Source organism: Mugil cephalus, chromosome 4 (assembly GCF_022458985.1).
Source record: "Mugil cephalus isolate CIBA_MC_2020 chromosome 4, CIBA_Mcephalus_1.1, whole genome shotgun sequence".
Taxonomy (NCBI): Eukaryota; Metazoa; Chordata; class Actinopteri; order Mugiliformes; family Mugilidae; genus Mugil; species Mugil cephalus.
Window position 1 is genome coordinate 10,043,565 of NC_061773.1, and position 23,538 is coordinate 10,067,102.

The 23,538-nt window shown below is 42.0% G+C and overlaps 1 protein-coding gene across 1 annotated transcript; it reads right to left on the reverse strand.

The window, feature by feature from the left end:
* Window positions 1-259: 259 nt before the first annotated feature.
* Window positions 260-17,008, reverse strand: st7l (suppression of tumorigenicity 7 like). The gene is made up of 15 exons (XM_047582313.1): window positions 16,829-17,008; window positions 16,127-16,209; window positions 15,145-15,304; window positions 15,006-15,060; window positions 14,728-14,843; window positions 14,535-14,613; window positions 14,021-14,109; window positions 13,655-13,755; window positions 13,451-13,565; window positions 13,289-13,361; window positions 13,106-13,208; window positions 5,894-6,044; window positions 4,847-4,939; window positions 4,496-4,635; window positions 260-2,231 (listed from the first exon to the last, which is right to left on the reverse strand). Exons 1-15 carry the CDS (start codon window positions 16,995-16,997, stop codon window positions 2,136-2,138), a joined length of 1,623 nt encoding a protein of 540 aa, XP_047438269.1. The 5' UTR covers window positions 16,998-17,008; the 3' UTR covers window positions 260-2,135.
* Window positions 17,009-23,538: the final 6,530 nt, after the last annotated feature.

The following is a 23,538-nucleotide window of genomic DNA, read 5'->3' on the forward strand; positions in this document are numbered from 1 at the left end:
TCTTTATAAAGCAGCAGCAGGAAACCAGAGGAAGTTTCGAACACGACTCAAGCGCTCATCAATACATATTTTGAAAGGCAATTGAAATGATATCTACTTTATAGAAGACAGCATATAGCAATATCTATTACTGTAAGCCTCAATATGTTGTTATTTGTGCTTGTTTGTCCTGCTTGCATGCAGAGACCCATAAACATAAAGGAAAAAAATACAACCATCACAATAAAATCAGAATTAAGAATCACACAGGGAAGGAAACTGCACTGAAACAGTAATTTATTTATCGTGGGTTTTGCTTTCAAACTCATTCAAGAGTAGTTACAGATACTCCTGTCTTCAGCATGTACTCTTACATTTTGTATTTTATACTGCTACAGAGTGCACAGCGTGAAACAGTGTCATTCTACTTTGTATCAGTAAAAATCCAAATTCATACCATAATAACAAGCGTTTGTGTGCCATTACATAATACCCAGCTCATCATTTCTCTGTTTCCTCATAAGCATGTTTTCCATTACTTTGTTTCTTGTACTTCTCAACACCGTCAAGTCAGTCAAACCTTCTGTTAGTAATCACACTTTTTGAAGGCATATATTTACCAAACTGAAGCCCATTAAAATCGCTGCCACTAAGCTTTGGATCAGAACTGGAGGTGAAATAAATTCCAAATTGGTGTTTGTGATGTAGTAAAAAGGCACTTTAATATCATCACATATTCTGGTCTAGACTGCGGTAACACACTCACGTTAAATGTTATAAAAACCTGCCCGTTTGATAAATTGTCAGGATGGCGTCGCATCGCAAAATCACTGTAAGTCTTGTAACACTGCTACTGGCGGTTTACCTTCAATATTTAATTTAATACATTCTTCACAGTTTTACTGGACGTCTGCGTTGCTGAAGAACATCGAAACACACACATTTCTAGGTTTCTGAGCAGCTGTTACACTGATTCTTAGATCAAATTCCATCAGTATCTCATTATACGTATCTACTTCCATTCAAAGATTCAAGAATCGAGGAGTTTATTGTCATGTGCACAGTGTAGAAACACTTGAGGTCCCGCCATGAAACAGAGAAGAGCAAATCTTCCATTCCTCTCTGTGCATTATGAGAACCAATAAGGGTTTATGTCCCTTAGTGACCTTATAAACAGTTCGAATACAGTAGAATTAAAACTACTGTAGTTAAATAATTTGACCATACTGCGCAATTCTCAGTATGACTTGTGCCTCTGCAATTTTTGTTTCCACCTGACCAAGACGTTGACTTATAGAGTCCTTAGTGCAATCAGCATAATGAGTGATGACTCATGAGCAGGCTGTGGCCAGTGATGAGCCCATTTACATTTTGAAGGCGTGGGGTAGACGGTTGCCCCAGTGATGTAGTGCCAAGGTGTCATGCCTTGGTAACAGCCGCTAGACTGCAGAGGCGTTGTATACACTGCAGCCACTCCGAGGCTGTAAATCACAGCTCTGCTTTTAGGAGGTCTCACGGAGCTCCATATCTGCCGCACTGGATGACTGTGGGGCACTGAGGGCTGATGCAGGACAAAGAAACGTAATCCTTTTGAATTCACATTATTACGCTGAGAAAGGAGAGGACAAGGATAAGCTGCATCCACAAACATACCTTTCTGTAAGTTAAATCCTTCATGTACACATTTTGTTCTCCACCGGTGAAAACAAAGAAAAGAGCACAGACGGCATGCAGGGTCCTGTGGCTTCATTCATTGTTGTGAATAAACAGGAGGATCGCCTCTGACCAAATTTAGAGCCGGGCTCTGTGGGATACTGAAAAATTTTTGAATTTCCCCATGCTAACATGATGACAAGTGAATGACCCTGTGAAATCGTTGCAAATGGTATTTTACCAAATGTGTTCTTGGAAAAAGTCTGGCCGCTGGAACAGTGTGGGAGAGCATCTTAGGAGAGCTATTGATGTGTTGATACAACCTCAGCCAACATAATCAGTAACAATGCAGCAAGTGGACAGTAATGCTGAAGACAGGAGAGCAAACACTTTTTGTCCCAAGGTTTGGAGTGGTACTGGTTTGTGTATGTGTATGTGTGTGTGTGTGTGTGTGCGCACGTGTGTGTATGTGTGTGTGTGAGTGAGTGTGTGCGAGATGGGGTTCAGATCCGAGTCAGCTGGTGCCAAAAACTGGACGGCATGAAGCTTTCCATCTTGTCTGCGAAGAAACCCAGAGGTGCAAATAGTGTGCTGAAGAACTGGAAGGGAGAGGAAGCAGAACAGACCTCCCGTTAAATGTTTGTAAAACTTCTTCCATTTTAAGATCATGTTTAATGCTCGTTCAGTCACAGACCCCATCTCACAATCAAACAGTGTAATGGAACTTATGTATTTTTATCTTACAGTCTGAGGTTAAGGCATGTATAAAGTGGGATAAAAGAAAATCCTTAAAGAGATACCAGATCATTGTCATCCACTTCACCCCATTTAAAGGTGGCTGGCCTGCAGGCATGGGAACATTAAAATGTAAAATAATGCTTCAGTCGTGCAGAAGGCCTCTGTTAGTGTGACTTATCTGAGCTTGAGCCTGTCTGATCCTGGCTGGAAATGAGTTGTTATATTTATACAAATAATCCAGAAGCTTCCTCAAACACAGCCAAAGCTGTTCTAGTGTGGTTTGTAGAAACCGCGCTGACAGCCCAATATATTGAGTGTCAACACTGTATATAGTGATCTTAGAATAAAATTTATATTTACATGTCAGCACATTCTTATGAATCAAAATCCAATTCACTCTTGCTGCTTCACACTCACTAAATAACCAAATGAAAGGTGAATAGTTATTGAGCATGAGATATTCTGTGGCTTAACATATAAAGCAAAGAAATAAATCTTATTTGAGCAACACTGACTAAAGGCAAACAATACGCAATTCAATTGCTTTTCAGTTCAAAGGCAGGGTGACTATCATCCTTTAAATCTGTCAGGATGAGCATGAAGGATGATTAAAATTAAGTCTGCCTTGTAATTTATTTGTGTCTTTATTTTTTGGCTTTATTTGTCCCAATGTTTCCCTCCAAAGCAGTCATAAAGTGTCCTGTGATGTTAGTGGATCATCCCACAGATGCTTGATCGGTTTGGGATCTAGTGAAACACCTTGTTTTTCTGTATTTTGTCTGTTTTTTTTTTTTTTTTTAGTTGTTCCTAAACCTATTTTGTGTGTCCACATCCTGCTGGGGATGACTGCTGCCATCATGGAGTGTCATTGCTATGGGGTGGGGGTCTCTGGTCTGGTCTGGTCTAGGTGGGTGCTACATGCCTAAGTAACATCCACATGAATGTCAGGTCCTAAAGTTTCCCAGCAAAACACTGAATTGTCACGATGACCAATGTTATTTACTTCTCCCTTTAGTGGCTGATCAGTGTATTTCTCCCCGACACACCTGTCAAGTGTGCAAAGACTCTGTTTAGGATATAAAACAGGAGCAACAACGATGACGACGCCTGATAAATACAGAGATACTCTTGTATTTATGTTTTTCTGATAAACAGAAGAGAATGTGTTTGTGTTTACGAGATTTTGCCTTTTGCTAAATAAGGAAACAAAATTGGGGTTGAGCCTATGGCCCACTGGAAAAAATATGAAAGTCCTCACAATTATAGTATAATGAATTGAATTGAAACGGCCACTTTAGGATGTATATTTGGCAGATATGCGTACGACAACAACACTACAATATATCTGCAATATAGTATTTGCTGTATGTTTGACACACTTGAGTTTTTAACAGTCTCATAAATACGTGTATCATCCCGGTAAGACAAGTGTAAATCAAATACTCGCTAATGTGTTTGCTCCTCGGAAGGCAGCAGCGAGGCATCCTCCTTGTCTTGTCTGCACAAGAGGCTCGGCGTGCCTGCTGTAAGAATCCAATCTGCCCCCCGATCTTTCCCATAACAAAAAGTCAAGAGCACTAGATGTTCCCTGTGGCCTTGTTTTTGCTACGAGTCTGTGAGTCCATGTAAAGACAGGCCCTAATAAACAGGCTCAACATAAACAAAGGATTAGCCAAAGTCAAGAGTTTGCCAAATGAGTTAAAAACAGATAACACAACACTTCTATAATAAATAAATATAAAAGGGAGCACCGCACGCATTCATGGCTTCTAAATCTTTAAGGCTGTTTAAGTTTGCTGTGGCGATAAGCTTGATTTGCTCAGCTGTTGTCACTGATAGCTTAAGTTGGAATACAGCTTGTTTTGCTAAACATGGACTTCACGGGCCTTCATCTCCCATGAGCCTCCAGTGTTGCTGACAGCGATGGAAGGCTGCAATTACCACGAGGGTAGAGAAGGTCAGGTTACAAATAAAATGCACAGAATATTATTATTTATTTATTTATTTTTAAAGTTCTGTAAGGAATAAGGAGAATGGATGGATAAAACCGTAGTTATCTGAACCAATCTGAAATAAGACCAACCACCTCTGAGATGAGACGGAGATGTGCAGTGATAGTACTTACTGCTTTGGCAAAGACACCCATGAGCTCGGGGAACTGATGCGTGAGCATGGCCAGCATGGCAGTAAAAGAGCAAAGGCCTGCTGTGAAGAGGATGAAGAAGGGAAGCTCTTTCTTTGGGTACACCGACACCTCATGGAAAGCTTGAGAAATCACAAAAACAGAGAACGAGAGAGCGAGACACAGTCAAAACTAGCGCCATTATACCGGGGAGGGGGCCGCCAGATGGGTAGATAGATATAGATGCAGGCAGATGGATACAGATAGATAAATAAATAAAGAAAAGTAAATAAATAGATGGATATTTTATTAACTGTCAACCTGCATTGCATGAATGTAGGCTACTGTACTTACAGGGCAGTAGTTCCCTATCTGCTGTTTCTGTGCATCCTGGGTAGGGGTAAAACAGGTGGCCCTTCTCCAGAGGGTAAGGAATTATCCGGAAGGCTGCGTGGACAAGGACGAAAACGAGAAGTTGAATCAAGCTGAGTAACACAGCGCGAACGTTTGCCAGAACATTGACTAAATTTGCTGGAAAGCGAGACGCTGACGACCTGATGACAGTAACACTAATATTCATCTTGTGAGGGTCGATGATCTCATTCACTTTATAATCACAAGCGGAATATTTGTTAGTGTGCAATGCAAACAGACCCATGACACATTTAATTTTCCAAAGAAAATGCTGCGTCCGGGGAAAATAATTTGATTCTGTAAGTCTGTAATGTCATGGGTGTATCACTGTGACTTAAAAACTATTAATATTCGGGGGGAAAAAAAGGAACACCTAAAATAACTGATGCTGGGCTCATGCTGCGTGGATTTTAGGAGTATTTATACCTGAGTCAGCCCTTCTGACGATTGGGGGATGAATCTTATCTGAGATCTGAAAATCTTGTATTGTGAAACTCAAACTGCACATAGTTAAAAAGGATAAGGAGACTGAGAATTTGAGGTCTTTACTAAGCGTCAATTATCATTCTAGACCGTGAAGCTAACACTAGCTAGCTTAGGTTAACTGAAAGCAAAAATCTCACCCCCAGTTCTCTGAAGACCAGACACCCCCACCCTGACCTTGCCTCCTCAACCTCCTCTAGACTGTTTAGTCTACTCCTTTTGCTTGCGCTCAGTGTAAAGTATTAACGCTACAGCAAGTTACTGAGCCACAGCCTCACAACAGATCACTCGTGCTTATTCCTGATTTCTCCTTTTCGCCTTAACGACGCCCCGTAGTGTGTGACAAGTCACGGTCTTCAGTCAATAGTCAATTGTGAGCATGTTTGCGATTAGAGAGATGAGATGTGAAACCCAATTTCAAAAACCGTCAAGACACGGAGACTCCTGTAGCCTGAGCCCGTCCCAACGTAGCGGTGAAAACAGGTAGGTAGGAGTGATACGTACTGCCCTCCCAGGTGCAGTGAAGAAGGTTTAAGGCTCCTTCTGCTCTCTTCCAGTGCTGCAGGTGGAAGAAAGCGTATGCTACTGCCTCGCTGTCACCCCTCTTCAAGATGTGCTCTGGAGGCAGGATGAGGCTCTTCATCTCTAATAAGTACTAAAGACAGGAAGTGGAAAAAAACACACACACACACACATTTCTGTTCAGTGTCTGTTCTGTCCAGTGAATCCATCATTGTGCCGTCTCACCAGACTTCCTTCCTGCCGTGTTCAGAATCAAAAAGCGAACATGTTCTGACAGAATATGAACCCCGACAACTGGACACTACATTGTTAGGGAATAAATGTTGGTGAGGTCTTGCGTTGCCTGTGCAAAACTGGATGCACTAGACAATGAGTCTAAACTGTTCTGAGTTTAGTTTGGTCTTCAAACTATGCCCCCTGTTGGTCCATAATCACTAAATGCAGCTTTAATAGTTTCATTCACATGATCCCGTATCTCGGTCAGCACTTTATTTACTCTGTCCTGTTGTGTAATTCCCCCGGCTAACTCCCTGCTGGCTGGAAACATATTTTCTTCATGTGAGGTATTTGTTGAGAGACTTATTTTGCAATTGTTCAAGGTGGGAGGGAAAGGCTTTCCAAGGCTGTGTGTGTGTGAGTTTGTGTGAGTGTGTGCTACAGTACAGTACATTCATTCCTTAAATGTGTAACATCCCCCGCTCACCCCTCCTCTCTTTGCCTACTGTGTAAGTTTGTCCCAGTGAGTCATTCGGTTCACTGTGCTGACAAAGGCCCACATCCTAGAGTTACAACCTATAGAACGACCAGTCTATCTGAATGAACACAGACTAAGCTTTTATTGATAAAAACATGAGTAATTAGCAGTCGTTCTGCATTAAACGGGTTTTTTTGAAATCGTTAATGGATGCACTGTGACGCTGGCCAGCCTGACATTCTATTTCATTTATCTCTGTGGTGGTCACTGTGGTAGGACTCTGTGTTAAACAAAAACCCATGTGCACGGCTGAGGCCCCCTGGGCTAGATTCCCAGGCGGCCAGCTTCACAGCGCTCTGGGTCTCAGACTGACACTTTGGGAAGGTTACCCCATAGCTAATCCTGTCTAATCCCCTCCATGGTCACAGGCTCAGCCAGCCATCCATCCATCTACCCGACCAGCCGGACCATGCTGCTTCTCCCATCTCCCCTGGCCTAAGCCCCCGTCTACACCCTCACCGCCATGATTCCAGCCCGCCCAGGCTCTCTTAACCTGGCTCTCTGACTCCTTGTAGCATACCTTTAATGTGTTAAACAAAAAGACTTGTTACCAAGTCCGCGCTCTGAGATCGGTTTCCTGCCTCAACACCCCTTATCGCTACCAGAAAACAAACCCCTATCGCCACAAAATTAATCGGTGCTTTGCGATTCTCTCGTCCTATGAGCGGCTGTAGCTCATTACGTAGAGCAGGGGTCTTCAAAGGTTTTCAGGCCAAGGAGCCTTAAACTGATAGAGAGGTTAAGAAGGGACCCCCTACCTACTATACTAAACTGGGGCTTGTGCAAATATACATTATTATGATCGTTCTGCATTCAATATTAAGCTATTTGAATAATACGCAGGTTCAAATATTATTTTTTCAACATGTAATATGTGGCCTCGTGATTGGCTCAGCAGCCACAGGGGCGGGTCCTACCGTGTACAGGAGGCTCAGATTGACAGGTCTTCTGCCTCCATCTGTCCCTTTACTAAAATACGTTGGATTCATGTTAATGTGTGTTTAAAGAAATTTAAATTTGTGGCGGTAAACAAATATATGTAAAAATATCTAATTAACCAAAGATTTTGCAACCCCTCTTGCGTCCTCACTTCACTGCCTCTACTTCAGTGCAGTGTTGTGGACATATCTTGTCCCGTACCACCTCAGGAGCCTCTCAATGCATATGTGCGAAGCAGGCAACCACCAGTAAAAAAACCTCCCGCGACCCTATCCCGTCTGTCTTGTAGCCTTTTGTGTTTGCATCAAACCTCCTCTGTAGTCGTTACAAGAACAGGCTGCTGGAGCCATCCAGAAGCTGCCCGTTTGCTACTTCTCACTTATCCTGTCTGACTCACTTAAATCAGGTATCTCTGCTCCAGCCAAGGCCCTTGACTGTCTGCCTTCCTCTTCAACATTTCCGTCTCCTTTAGTCGGAGGACAAACATTTCGCCAGCACCGGCGGCGAGGCAGTCGACCAGCCAAACACACTCACACAGGAGAACACCGACAAATCATTTTATGTAATATTTTAAGCTGGGTGGGCATGTCCAAGGAATTGAATGACAATTAGGGAAGCAAGCTTTAGTTGGTGCCCACACTTTTCTGACTTTTATCATTTAAAGAAGTCGTATGCAAGCCAAAAAATGTTCTTGGATAATTCACAAACAGAATATTTTACAGTTTTAGACATCTTGTTCTTAATCTGCTGCTGATAATGAGCGGACATTATAAGGCACACAAGTAGGCCTGGGTCCTCTGTGTTTTAAGATTAACCATTTAGAGAGGCTGGCTGCTCAGCTGTCCTTCCTCGCATGCCACTGCATTAGACCTGGTGACACCTCCATCACACCCCCCTGCCACCACCACCTCCCCACTCTGCGGTCTGCGCCTCCACTCCCTGTCGCCTCTTTGATGAAGGGATCGAGTTTCATGTGTTCTCCTTTTATCCCTGGCCAGTCATAACCCAGAGCATAACTCATAAGCTTCCTCCTGATTCTAATCTGCAGCACTTTGCTCTTCACAATGGGTCACACGGGCAACAATGACATCAGCCTTGTAGTAGCTGTGTAATTGTTGAACAAACACACGTGTACAGGGAATGATCATGGAGAAAGAAAAAAAACAGGCGCTGGCTGCAAAAATGCAAAGATGGATGTCAACATTTAAGTAAACGCAGATAGTAGGTTTTGGATGTGTTCTGCAGCTGGAAGGGAACGCAGAGAAAAACTCACAATACTTCTCCCTAAGTGGGCCGATCCCGAAATGTGCAGCGATTCCTCTAACTACCCCCTTTTTGTTGTCTGTATCAAGCCTCATCCATCTTAATTCAGAGAAAACCCAACACTGCCTTTCTGTCTCAATTTACAAACCAAATAGCCAATTTCAGAGGTACGCTAAAGAAAAGAAACTGCCTTTCTGAGCCCTGACAGGCAATCTAGATGAGAGAACGTCAACCAGAATGGGGTGAGATAAGGAACTGCCGTCCAAAGTGGAGCAAACGGGGCAGAGTAAATGGGATCCGGCCTGGCCGACTGCTTTAAAACGAACGCATATTAACCAAAATGGTTGTAAATGTAAATGTAAAGCAGATTTAGGTAGCAGGGATACTCGATCAGCTCTCCAAGCATCTGGGAAGCTGTCAGTTTCCTAACCGCTGGCTGATAGAGATGCTAATTGGAATAGACAGACAGGCGTAGGAATGGGTGGAGGATAAATAGAGGAGGACAAGAAGATGAGGAGGAGAGGAAAATAGAAGGGAGCAAAAGAGGAGGAAATTAGAGGCAAGATGGAGAGCTGGAAAAAGGAATGGGGTCGTGTGGGAGGAGGATGGTGTGCACTGAAACAGCTGCGGGACTGAAGTGTGTGTGTGTGTGTGTGTGTGTGTGTGTAGCCTATTGAGCGGTCTAAATGAACTCATGTGATGCAGCCTAGCATGATATTCATATATAATCTGCTTGGCATGCTTGATAACACACCCACCATTTAATGCACCATTTAATGCTCCACCGAACAATGCTCCTTCAGTTCTCCACCTGTTCAAGGGAGACCGAGGTGACTGGGTCGGCTCTGGAGGGATGATAATTTCAGTCTATCAGTAGTCACTTCGCAATTTTCACCCAGAAATCGACGGATGGCCCTAAAATTCCTGACAAGCCGTCCCGTCCTTCTCTGTCCTAATAAATGCAGAGATCTACAGTACCTCGTCCCACCACCAGGTCAAAATTGTACTTTTCCTTTTTACCAAACTCACCATTTCTCAAAAATGATTCTCATCCGATTCAGCGCAGCTTTTTCTACATATTACCACTGGCATTTACCACAAAGCATTGCGCATATTTTGTAGGTAGATGCTGATGGCTACGATGGCCGCGCAGCTTTCCAGGCCCTTTGCAAGCGATAAGGTTTTGCCCACATGGACCTACGTATGAAACAAAAGGCCTGTGCAAGCAACCTTTTAAAAAATAAGTAACACATGCGCCTTTCCGGTTACAATCAGCACAAACTACTGAAGTTAAATCACATTCAAAACTCTGTCACCTAATGGCAGAACATAGTAAAGAACATATTTCATAATTAGGTCTACACTTCATTCATCTAAACGTTTGTTTCGTATCATTAAATGATTAACAGACAGTGATGCCTGTTCTCGGTTTTCCAAGTCGTGGTACATCTAAAAACACTGAACCACTGGAGTTGCAGCGTTTCTTGAAGACGTTTCGCCACTCATCTACTGGCCCCTAGTGAAACCCCAAAACTCCATCAGGGTTTTAGTGGTGGAGAAGCTACATTCCCAAGTGGTGAAATGCCTTCAATAAACGCTACAAGTCCAGTTGCTCTTCTTCAGTGTTTTTGGGTATGTCACATAGTTAATTATTAGCATTTAGCTCGAAACAGGCCTTTAAACAGAGCCTGTGTTTGTTTTGTTTTTTTGCTTCTACATGAAGTTAAAAAAAAAAACTCAATTCTCACACAGTTACACACATTCACACCTGGAGGCTGCCCAGGACAAGCAGCGCCTGATCTGTTGAGCAGTTCCACTTGAGCAGTCGGAGGTTAATGCTGTTGTTTAAGGGCACCTCGGCGCTGGTAATGAGGGAGGGTCGGCCGCTGCTCTTTCTCTCAGGTTTAACCGGCAGTTCGAACTCTTTCTTTCGCGAGCACATTTCTGTAAATTGGTACACAACTGTCCTCTGATGAGCTCACAATGACTGAGAGATGAAAAAAAAAAAAAGAAAAAAAACACTCAGTCAGTATAATGAAAGATCTATACTCTGTGTGGTTCAGCTAAGAGCGGCACTAGTATTTGTCAAGGATTCCCTACAGCAACACAAACACATGAGATTAGGTGAGTTATTTAGTAACTTCAGTGATAACTTCCAATAGGTGCAAACCTGTGCCCGAATCTTTACTTCCCTCTCACTGTCAGTGAAGCTACAGTTCTTGCATAAACCACTTGTTCTATTGGACAGTGAGGTCTACTGAAGAGTATTTGAAAGTTGCAGCTTTTTGTGTGAATTAGTATCGAAAATATAGAATAGACTAAAGATAGAATAAACCTTCTAAGACACCAATTTCACTTAAACAGGCTTCTGAAGCATCATATTAGCTCTTTGCGCGCAGGACAAGGAGTTTTTCTATGGCTGATTACACTGGAAGTGCTTTAAGAGGGGATTTCATGGGGCGTACTGTGAACAGGAGGAATTATTACAGCAACCAGATTTAGTTTCTGTGTTCATATGATGGAGATGCGTGTTATTTTAAGATATACTTGTAATTAAAGCATTCATTAGTTCACTTCCAGATGCATTTCCTGCATTAGAAACGCTCCTAAAATCTCCCCACTGTTCAGAAAACTAGACCAAGACCTACACGTGAGAAAGGCCCAACGGACCAAATCTGCATGCGGTGACAACAGGCCAGCCCACGTAAAAAAAAGGCCAGAGCCACAGGTGCACTCATCATTCAAGACATACCAGACAACACAAAGCGACGCCCCCTCCCACCCCACCGTTACATTTTCATACCCAGCGCTCGGGCATGTACCAGATTCCAGAGTCGAACGTTGAAAGACGAGCCTTCCGCTAATCCTCCATGAAAGGTCTGTTAAAATTTCATAATGTCATTTAACCATTCACCTAAATTCAAAGAGGCAACTCTGACAAAGTTGGCAGCGGTGGTTACATTCGGGCCGTCTGTTTCGGCTCAAACGGGGATAAGAGGGGGGATAAGGCAACATGAGAGGATAAGAAACGGGATGAGGGTACGTGATGAGAGGAGAGAGGACGGCTGCCTCCGAGCGGTTGGAAAGACAATGAAGATGAGGGCCCTCGTTTCAAAATCAAAGGCTGGATCAGAGCGCTGGCCGACGTCTTCCACCTCCGTGCACACAAACACACCGACTCTCTTTCTCTTCTCTTGCTCAGAAGACGAGTCACACTACAAAGGCTGAACTGGGCCAAAACAGTCCTGTTGCATGTGTGACATCTAATCCTGTGGGAACTGATGTGAAAGCCCAGAGAGATGTGGTCCTCTTGTGGTTTGGCCGCAGAGACAGTTCTATGCGACACTGCGGCCAGTCTCATAATCGTGACGCTGAATTTCCCTAAGATAAAATCAAACTAAACTGCCAGTAAAAACAGACAAAATAAAAAGCTGTTATATAAAAACCCTGTGCTATAAGAGGGCTGTCAGTTAAGTGGTGTAAAATGACCATCAAATATATAGATGTCCCATATAAAATACCAACTGTATATATATATATACTTTAAACTAAATGACTCAAGAGAAAAAGTTATGAACACTGACACAAGCTACAGTATGACTTTGAGTTGCTATGATAGTGTTTATTTATGAAGACCTACACTGACATCTCCTGGTCGGCCGGCAGAACTGTTGGAACAACGGCTGCTCTGCTTGTATAACCTCATAGAGCCAACGGACCTTGTGTTGGATTGTGTGAACGATTAATTACCTGTTAACACGCTTTGACTATATGCAGATGGCAGTCACACCAGTCACTAAAAATACACAAAGTACGATAATCTAAATTATGGATGCCTCAGTGATCCGATTCCCAACATATTTTCTTTGTGCACATATTTTTTAAATGACCTAAATTTCCACCCCCGGTGATTCATAAGGTACTTTTTAGTTTTATTTAGTGTGCGGAACTGTGTTTAATAACAAAACTAAACAAATAAAATTCAGAATAGATCCAATGTAGGCCTATGTTCTTGACAATTGTAAACAAAATACCTGCCTCCTGCTTTCCATTTTCTATTACAACAGCAGAGGCTTTTTTTTGTTGTTCCAAACTAATGAAAAATAAAATAAAAACACTCAGAGTTGGAGAGTCTTAAAATAACATACTCCAAGTATATTATTCCTTTATAGGCCGAAGTCACACGACAGTCAGCAGCTCTTAAACATCCACAGCCGCTATGGAGACGTAAGACTGACCTTTGGCACGTGTGGATTGAACTCAACGGCTCTGTGTATGGCCTCCACAGCGTTCATCTCCGCTGTGCTTAGCCCTCGCCTCGACGCTGCTTCTGGAGAGAACCTGAGACAACACACCTCACGTGAAAGACTGCCGCAGATAAATCCCAGAGAAAAGATGATATAGAAGAAAAGGTAACGTACTTATCTGAAACAGCCCGAGCTTTCAACAGTGCAGATGTATAGCATATAGTGGCTGATTTTGGCAAGCTGATATCTAAGAGGGAGACGGACGTTGTGTTTACACGACAAACGTGACGCACTTGTTCTGTACATTCAGTCATGGAGTGATGATAAAAGTCTCACCATCGTATTTCGCAAGGACTGCTTGGACATCAGCATATGCCTGAAGCTCCAGAAGTGCTTCCAAGAGGTTTTCGTGTATATTTAACATTCCCAACAATGGGAACTCCTTCATTAACTGTGAAGAGATAACATAACACAACTACATCTCTCGCCTTAAGCCACGGGTCGATGCCCCGACACATTTTTTTTTTGACAGAAACTCACATCTCTCATCATTTTCACAGCTTCTTTGATCCTTCCCAACTTGCGCGCACACATCGCCAGTCTGCGTTTAATGTACACGAGTAAGTTGATATCTTTTCCAGCTGTGGATCACAAAGAGAACATGTGAGGTGTTAAGAAAGCAAAACCTATTTGTATCAGTGACCACTGATAAGGGATGTGACTAATAACAGATGGTCCAAGTTGGATTTTAGTGAAATGAAGGTTTATTCTTTTCCCACTTTGCATAAATAATAATTAGACATCTGCTTTACTTGTAACCACACCCACCTCCGACGTGACGCTGCAGTCCAAGGAAGCACCACACAAGAACGCAAGCAAATACTGTACATTCGTATCTATCCTTACCTATACTTAATGCTTTTTTGAAGAGGCGTTCAGCTTCTGTTATAGTTGTGGCTTCCTCCTCTGCTAGAAGCACATAAGCTGCAGCACATCTGCACACACGGAGACAGAAATGTGAGCGGCGCAGACTTAGAGTCTTTGTGATGCAGAAGAAGACAATGTTTCTTTGCATAATAATGTAATCAAGGCGATAAACCGACTATGGCAATGCCCAGAAATGTATGCTTTTAACTACAGATAGCACAATCAAGAAACTTTCTATTAACGTGGACGTGTGTCTCTAGAATTTATAACTTGGCTGTACTATGTTTTTACTACATGTTTTTTACATAACACCTGTGTGCACACGTGAATCTATCCAATACATCGGCCCATATATCAGCACTGCTCTCCAAATTATTAATAAGCAATACAAAAATACAAGTTTAGATCAGACTCTTAACTGAACAACTTTCATCTTTCTGTGTCTGAACTTCAGGATGGAAGGAGATTTGTTTGGAGTGAGAGTGGAACTCACTCGTGGTTCATTTCTATGGCCTGGTAAGCTGCTCTGATCCTGGCTTGAGGATTTCTCTCTCTCCAGGCCTTCTGCATCACTGTAAGAAGATGACGTACTCAGGCTTAGTACACTTGTAGGCTCAGAGCCTTGACATATAAAGTCATCCATTTTTTTCTTTTTTTTTTTGTACCACTGCATCATTATAACTCACCAGCATCCTCTGGCCTTAACTGCTGAGTGTCTCCTGTGAAGAAGGTCTGATGGTCTTGAGCAGACAGGTTCATATCATAGTATGTTAAGGGTTCCTTCCCGGTCACCCAGGTGTATCTGCAGCACACAGAGTAAAAATATAAGCTACAGTTTTATGGTCTCCAGAAAAAGACAAAACAAAAACAAAACAGTATATTCAACACATCTTTACAATTAAACATTTGCATTTTAAAAAAAACAGCACAATATGCAAATCTGACCTCTGAACGCTGCACATACCTGTTATATTCTGCTCCTCTGAAAAGATTCAAAGGATTCCTCCAGACCTTGCATTCTACCAAAACGGAGACATTGTCGTTAGTGCTCATAGCATTATTTGTGGTATTGCTGTTACAGTTTGCATTGAAGACATGTTTACCTGAGACGCTGGGTCTAGGCTCCGCCTCTCCGTTCACTGACGAGAACAGGCCAGTGGTGGAGCTGCTCTCCACGCCACCCAGCAGGGGACGCAGGTGGCTCACGGACACTTGTTCAATGAACGAGGTCCCATATTTACGGAAATACCACCACTCAAATATCTGTAGGGAGGATACGTGTTTACACATGATGTAACTTCTGTCTGTAAAGAGCCATGAAAGTCTGTAATCTAGATGACGATGGGATGACGTTTTTATTCTGTGCTCATTTCCTCTTATGTCTGGAAAAAATGTTGCCCACGTTCCTGTCTGAACAAATCTTGCCAGAATAAATCTGTGTGATTCTCAAACGATTCAGATTAATTTATTAACACACACACCAGTTTGTTAGGTACACTGGTGAAAATGAAAAATGTAAATGTAAAACAGTCCTTCATCCACGTTCACGTCCGTTATACTGTTCAGTTCATGTTGAGACTGTGTCAGGAAGGTTTTAATCCAACTAAATGATCTCTTTGGGGGATGTAGGTTGCAGTGCTTTTAGACTGTACTGAAATAAACCCAAACGTTTTTCTGTTATTTAGCCTAGCTCACTGAATAAAATGGGGCTACATGATAAATTAAATAGTTCTAAAAGGGACAGCCTCCAAACTTAAAACACAGATGAATCAACAGCGCACTCAGTTATTTTACAAATGCTGAACACCATAGCCTTTATGAAGTGAAGATTTAGTGCGCAACCGTTATATTATGGCGAATTTGTTTTCACTAGTGCACCTAATGAAACTGGCAAGTCAGTGCATTTGCCCGCTTGCAACGGCACAGTTTTTTCTGATCCTGGGTTTACAGGAACAGCTCATCGATTACAGCAGGACATGTATTAGTTGCACCCATGTAATGACCTAATCTACTACATGTGCAAAAGTGGAGCATCAGACTCTGACCTATAGAGTGAGAAATAAAAGAAACACGACAATAACTCACAAGGATGAGTCCAGAGATGAGAGAGGAGGTTCCAGTGAGAGCCACATAGAATTTGGGGGTCAGGGTATTTAGAAACACTGAGGCTGAAAGAAACACAAGAAAACAAACGTTTAAGATTAGTGCCTCAGATTAAGCAGAAACCTTATCTACAATAACAGCTAACGTACCAGGAGACGGGTGATGTTGAGCAGATTGAACTTGGCTAAGTCACATGTCAAGGTTAACGTTACTTTATTGACATTCGATGTGTATAAAATAAGTCATAAGCAGCACTAAGAATAAAATAAAACAGTTAGTACCTTGATAAAAAGCCAATTAGCAATACCCTAAACAAACACCATATACTCTGTGAATGAATAAATACTGTAGTGCAGTGGATTCAGGGCAGCTGTAAGCAGTCCCATAAAACCAGAGCAACATTCTGCAGAGCATGGCATGTTTTACCCACAAGTAGCAAACATGGCAACAAAAATGAACTACAGAGTCTTTGTAGTACGCGCTACGGGTTGAAAGAAAGTGCAGTTAGCATCTGCCGATAGATGTTCACATCCTCGACGTAAAGCCCACCATACATCCCACTCTCCTTGCGTCTCAGTGGCTCAGACAACGAGCTGTCAAGACCAGCAGCTCCCGTTAGCAGCCAGTCAAAGATCTGTAGCCCGGAGGCTACCAACAGCTAAGGTAGCAGCAGCCTGAATTCACCTGAGGTTAGAGTTTCCTGCAGTTTCAGCGGACTCCACAGGACGTAGATCATGATCAGCACCATGCCCAACCAGATGACGCACACGTAGGTCCATGACCAGGAGAGCCAGGACTTCAGTTTCTCTGTAAATCCGAGAGACTGAGGATTAGTGCCAGTGGTGTCCTCCATGTTCTTCCGGATGTCTGTAAACAGAGGAGTCACGTGACTGCAGAGCGCTTCGTTTCCGGAGGCTACGGAAAAAAAAAATGCCGCGTTTGTATTTTTGGCCCACGCTGTGTTTGATCCGCATTTTAAAACGAACGAAATGTCAACATCATAAACAAATGGGTTCATTTGACCGTCTCGCAATTGAGTTTAGCATAAATCTCAGCGTCTGTATTGCGATATTAGTGTCGGATGAGCAAAATGACCACAACACAAATGAACAATGACTGACTATAAGGACTCAATCCAGCAATCTAACCATTATTATTATTCATTAATCAAGTCATGATCTGATTTGTTTTGACAAATGCCAGAAATATCTAGGTTCATATTTTTTTTCCAGTGGCTAATTTAAAACCGTAAAATATAGACTATTCGATAAATATAAGACATTGTCTGTTAATGCCATGTATGAGAAATTTCACAATAGCGCGGAATTAGATAAAAAACATATAAAACCGTATCTGTAAATAAGTATAAATAACATACAAAGCACATAGAGGAAAATAGAAATATAGAGATATTCTGTGTATAGGCTACTGTGTGGAATAGTAGTTAAAATTGACTTGTAATATAATATTATTGCTAAGATTATGAAATGCAGAAAGTGAAGTAGTAGTTTGAGTCGCCACTTAGCAACATTTAACATGGTATTTTGAGATGTAAATAACCCCTATATCTTTAAAACTATAATTCAGTACAGTGATTCCACTTCCCGGGAATTTGTAAACTGCCAGCTTGACAGATGTGGCCCTCCAGCTCCTGGTACTATTTGCTGACATTAATCACCTCAGCCACAAATGTGGGAAAACCTCAGCCAGGATCTTCCACCAGCTAATTTCCCTATCTCTACCCATTGTAGCCTGTACTCCTCTCTGCGCCCACAAGGTGACGCCATTATACCATTAAAAAAAAAACATTCACTTTTGTTTTCGTATACTAACTGCAGGTGGAGACAATATTCTGTTAATGTTTGCCTCCTTGTAACATTTGATTTCATCACAGCATTTTAAAAATCGATCTGCTCTATCATTTGATTGTACTCGTTTAATTCTTCCACATAATACATTTAGAGAATTTGTTTCATAATCATTAGTTATAAGCTGAAATGCATATATCAAACGTTGCAACTGTGTTAAAACAACCAGTCATGTCAAGTCAGTATATGGTCTCTAATTCACACACCCAAAAGAGGTATATACACAAACATAAACCGTTCACAGATACTGTTTTCATAAAGTATTAGAATATTATGTTTTTGTATGTGCAGTTCCTGCAGCACTTCTCACCTTGTGTGATTGACTCACATCTCCTAACCAAGCAGGAATAAATGTGATTTGTTGGAGTGCATTCCTGTTGGAGGTTACAGCCACTGAATGACAGAGAACCAGATTTGGACCTACTTACACATGCCCTTGGGTGTTTTCTGCCTGATGCTGATGGACAAGAACACGCAGGGTTAAAGGCCTGTCATATAAATCAGGTACAATCACTTTAGAGGTGAAAACATGCATGATGCCACTGACAGGGAGGGAGAGTGGGGGGGGGGGGAAGAAGAACAGGGCAGGTTTGCAGAAGTTTTACGTGTGCGTAGCTTGACCTGAGAGTCTGAATGCATTTTCGGGGTGAAATTGTATTTTTTAAATATCCTCTGCTCTGTGACTCATTCACGGGTAAAAACAAGTAGCTTCAACGACAGTAAAGACGTATCATCTTCTTCTCAGTTATACGGTTAAATATCAACAGCAGTGAAATGAAATATTTACTGCAGAATTCGCAAATGCACCATAATCACATATTTTATTAAAAAGGTTGCATTGAGACGTTCACTCGGAACAGAAGACAAAAGTACAGTTTTCTAAACTGCAAATAGAAAACACGGCATCGCAAACAATGGAGGGTATCTGAGCACAGAGTGCAGCACAACCTGTACACGGCCAGCCAGTGTCCAGCCATGCAGAAGCAATATCCCTCATCATTCTGCAGTCACCTGTATACTTAAGGTTCATTTACAATTTCACATCTGGTATCCATCCAGCCATTCTGGACTCCATGTTCTGTTTATGTAGTTTCTTTCTTTTCTCTCCCCAAAGCTTTTAAGAGTCCTCTAATCATACATAATTAATTGGGGTTTTCACTTAAATGCACTGCATTTCTCACTCTCATTATTACTTAAGAGGCTGCTCTTTAAGGCTCGAAAATACCTACCGTTCTCTCAGTCAGATTGCCCGCAAAGTTGACTGTTTAAACAAATGAGGCTTTATCAGGAAGATTTATTAAACAATGTGCTGTAGAGTTTTAGTTTGGGGCGATTACATTATTTCATTACTTCACACACAAATTTTAATTGGGCCTGCTGGATGTCAGCAGATATTTAGATGCGCTGTCATTTTACTGAGTGATAGCGTTTGCTTGGAGTACTGTATGTGCACATGCTATCTGACTGGTCGTTTGTCAACTCTGCATTTGGTGGTCCCTGCTGATGGAAAACTTCAAACTTTATGAAACTGGTTCTTGTCTCCCACACTGCTTTCTCTCTGTGAGTTTACATTACTTGTCTCCATTAAGGGACTCTCCCTCCGCAACTCATTTCTCTCAAAACACTTCATTTTCAGAAAATGTGTGTTCTTTTTTGCATCAGGAGACCATGCCGTTTGACCACATCTGAAAGCAATGGTGCCGCAGAAAAATGACTTCCTCCATGACAGGCTCAGAGGCCACAGAGCAGCATTTCGACATATTTCGCTGTAAATCTATCAAGGAACATGGACGCACACCGCTCAGACAGCGGCAGACATGTCATGTAAGACTTTCGATTCACCTGGTGCGTTCTTCTCTTCAGAGTCGAATATTTCTTTAAAACGTTTGAATCATAAATTATGAGCACTGCAAAGTTCAAATTTTAATAGAAGGAATTTAATAGAAGGAAATGCAACGAATGTGTCTTGCGAAACATTAATAATCCATTAGAGTGTCGAATAACAAAACATAAAGCACCCGTAACACAAAACATGGAAAAACAGTATGTGTGCCGCAAGCTGTCTCACATCAAGTACGCACCAGGTTTTTCACTGTATACAACTCCAGCCAACTGTAAATATAAGTGGAAGAGGCAGAGATGAATAATACATAAGAATCACCTTCATGCAGTCAGGGTCCTCATTTTTAGTAAAATCAAAGGCATGGGGCAACAGATAAAAAACCACAGGAATTGTAAAGTGAACAGCAATGCTGCGATAGTTGCAGGAGCTTTAAAGGTGTTACAGTGCTTTCAGAAAGGTGTTAAATGGCGTGCAGCTGCCAAAGTAACAAGAGTAATGAAAGACTTTGCATCGAAAATTAGAGCTGCGTGGAGGGACCAAATCCTGCCTCTTTAATGTTAAGAGCCCTGCTTGTGTTTGTGCTGCGACGGGACATGCCTGACGTCATTGCAGTTTGAGGAAATGTGTTCACATTCTTTCTTTTCTTTCTGATGTTTTCTTTAGAAAGGAAAACTTGTCGGTCTCATCAGCGATGAAAATCCAAACCTAGGACACAAACTAATGCGTAACCAAAACAGCACTGCACAAACTGAACATAAAACATGATACAGGGACTTGTTTCCACTGTCCTAATGGTAAACGTGCTCTTTGTAGAATGCATGGAGAACTAGTCTATTAGTAGGTTTAGAAGGCGTCAGTGACTTATTGAGTTCATTGAACATGAACAAGAGTTCTTTACAGTTATTTAAATGTGAATCACATCTTCCTGAAATCTCTTTTCTATTGTCAGCTGATCGTTTAAAAGACAAAGGGAGGCAACAATTAGTGTAAAATAATTGCTTTTTATCGTAATGAACAGCACTGGCCTACACCGCTGCTAGCATGGTGCACAGCAACACAGTCCTAGCATGCTGATGTGTAGCAGTTAGTACATGGTGCCATTTTAAAGTTAACATTCAAAAATGAGATTATGCATTTGTTTTGTGTCTTCTTTGCACATGTCTGCTGCTGTCTGAGCGGTATGCTGTCCAGTCTCATTGTACACTGTATAATGACAATAGAGGGTATGCACGTGACGTCACAGTCAGCTGAAGTCTCCATGGTAACGGGCAGTGAGTGGTAAAAAGTGACAGTTGAGCATAGAGATTAGCCACAGTAGTTTGAACCGTAGGCTTTAACGCCGTCCAAATTGGTCTAAAAGGTGAAGATCGATATCTCCAACTCCCAAAGAAAGGAGAAGTAAATGGATCCCTGCATCATGAAGAAACAACTGGAATCCAGGTACTGAGACCTGGTGTTGTGGTTCACATTTAGTGTCAGGTAATATTAATTTACGCTGTATTTTTTGTGATCACTCCTTGTCATCCTTTTAACATCCGGTCAGATGCTACAATATTGTATGTCTAACATTACTTCTCAGTGAAGCTCTTAGCACTTCTTATTTAGCTACATTTCTCATAACCGAAATGAACTAAAACTGACTTAAACCAACTAATATTAATTGATTTGATCTGATAATCGTAATTTTTCCCAGTCTCGCTGTATTTACTGTCATATTTTACCATGATCTTGCCACTCAGGGGGACGTGGCCCCGGGCTGCAGTGAAGTCAACGCACACCCTCTATAAAGGCCATTCTATTCTATGATAGTGGAGTTAGCTAAGATAGATGGATCCAAGACGGATTGCAATTTCACCTGAAGTGACACAAATGTCTGAACCAGATTTCATGGTGATACGTCTAACAGCCGATGCGATCATTCACTCAAAACAAATGAACATGTACTCAGGAGCCGACTTCAAGTGGTCCTTTCAGGAACTGCAGTTGTGCAACCAACATGTTAGCTTCATGCCTCAGGTACAAAGGGCACACCATGAGTCATCACTGTAGCACGAGACCAAGTCAGAGCAAAAGACAACTGAATATTTTCTGAGATGTTTCAGTCTGGATCAACACGCTGGCATTGCCATTCAACGAGCATAACTATAGAATGAGTGTTTTCCTCTTACCACAACAATAACACCTGGTGACAGATAAAGCAGTTCACTGACTCACACACCTTCAGCATTTCATTCAAAGTACCTGAGTCCATTCACTGAGACTGGTGAGGTTTGACTGAAAGCATGTGCAAGAACAAGACTGTACTTGGGTCTCTGTGGTTTGAGTCCTCCATCACAGCAAGCAGTAAGCAGTTGCTGCTGTTGAGAAGCATGCAACCTTTATGGGATGGTTTCAAAGATGACTCACAGACAAGCTAATTTTAGAGAGCTTTGTGCTGTAGGTTCGACGTGAAGTATACAATTATGAAACATGAAACAGAGTGACACAGGCAGAGAGAGAGAGAGGCTCACTCAGCTGCTGTGCACAATGACAGTCGCATGCTCCGTCTCGGTGGGGGGAAAAAAAAGGAAGAGAAAACAGCCTTGAATTTAGAAGTATGTTTTGAATATTTAGATGTGCTTGACATGACTTACACAACTGCGACGTTCTTGACTGCTCAGTAGTTCCACTACATTTTTATGGAAACCTGCCAGCTCATGTAAAATTTTGAATGCGATGACTCTGATGGATCCTTGTGGCCAGTGACAGTAATTGAAGGCAGACGTGAAAGAGACCACCCCCAGCCCACACTACAAATGTCAAGTGGGAGAGGGGTGAAATGAAACTTAAATAATGCAAACTGAATAACTGAAGTGAAATCAGGAGCTCACCCCCACCCACACCTCCACCATGCCATAACACAAGATATGTTAATCAACAGCCACCATGAGCCAACGGTGAGAGCTAGTCAGTGCAAGGTTAAACTTTTTTTATTTTTATTTTTTATTGGCTCAATTTGTCTGAAACATTTTTATTTTACATCAGTCAGGTGCGACTTCCGAAAATTATTTTTAGTGTTCAAATACTGGCCATCTGGCAAAAGCCTTAAAATAAAACCAAGCCTACACCCTGCATATTCAGCTGCCTTCATCCCAAATTATTTCAGGAATATTATTTCCAGTACAAGCAAACTGATATATCAACTGTGGGGCGATGCTTTTTCTGCTAGGGATTGTGCGTGAGACAGCGTGTGAGTGGCAAGTCATCTCAAGAATTATCAGAAACGTTTTCTTTGGGGTTTCCGGTGTCATTTCGCACCTTGTAGCCTAGATGATGGACCGCCCACCCCTGACCTTACTCTTAAACCCCAACCTTTTCACATGCCATTTGAAGTTGTGCAAAAAAAGATTAAGATGCCTTGCATACCAACTGAAATGTGCCTGATGTGGCGCCCCACTTATACACTCTTTCAGGTTATGACATTACACTGGCAAACTGAAGATTAATGCATCTATTAAACAATTTAGATCTGGTTTTGCAAATACAGTCGAGATCCAGCTAATGTTTCGTAAAGCATGATTTTTAATCTTTCTTGCACATTGTAGCCGCCAAAAATTAAAATTCCCTAAGACGCCTTAATGATGTGAGGACTGGGCTCGAGTGTGGAAGGAGAAACCAAAAGGCTGCTTAAATTTAATTAAATT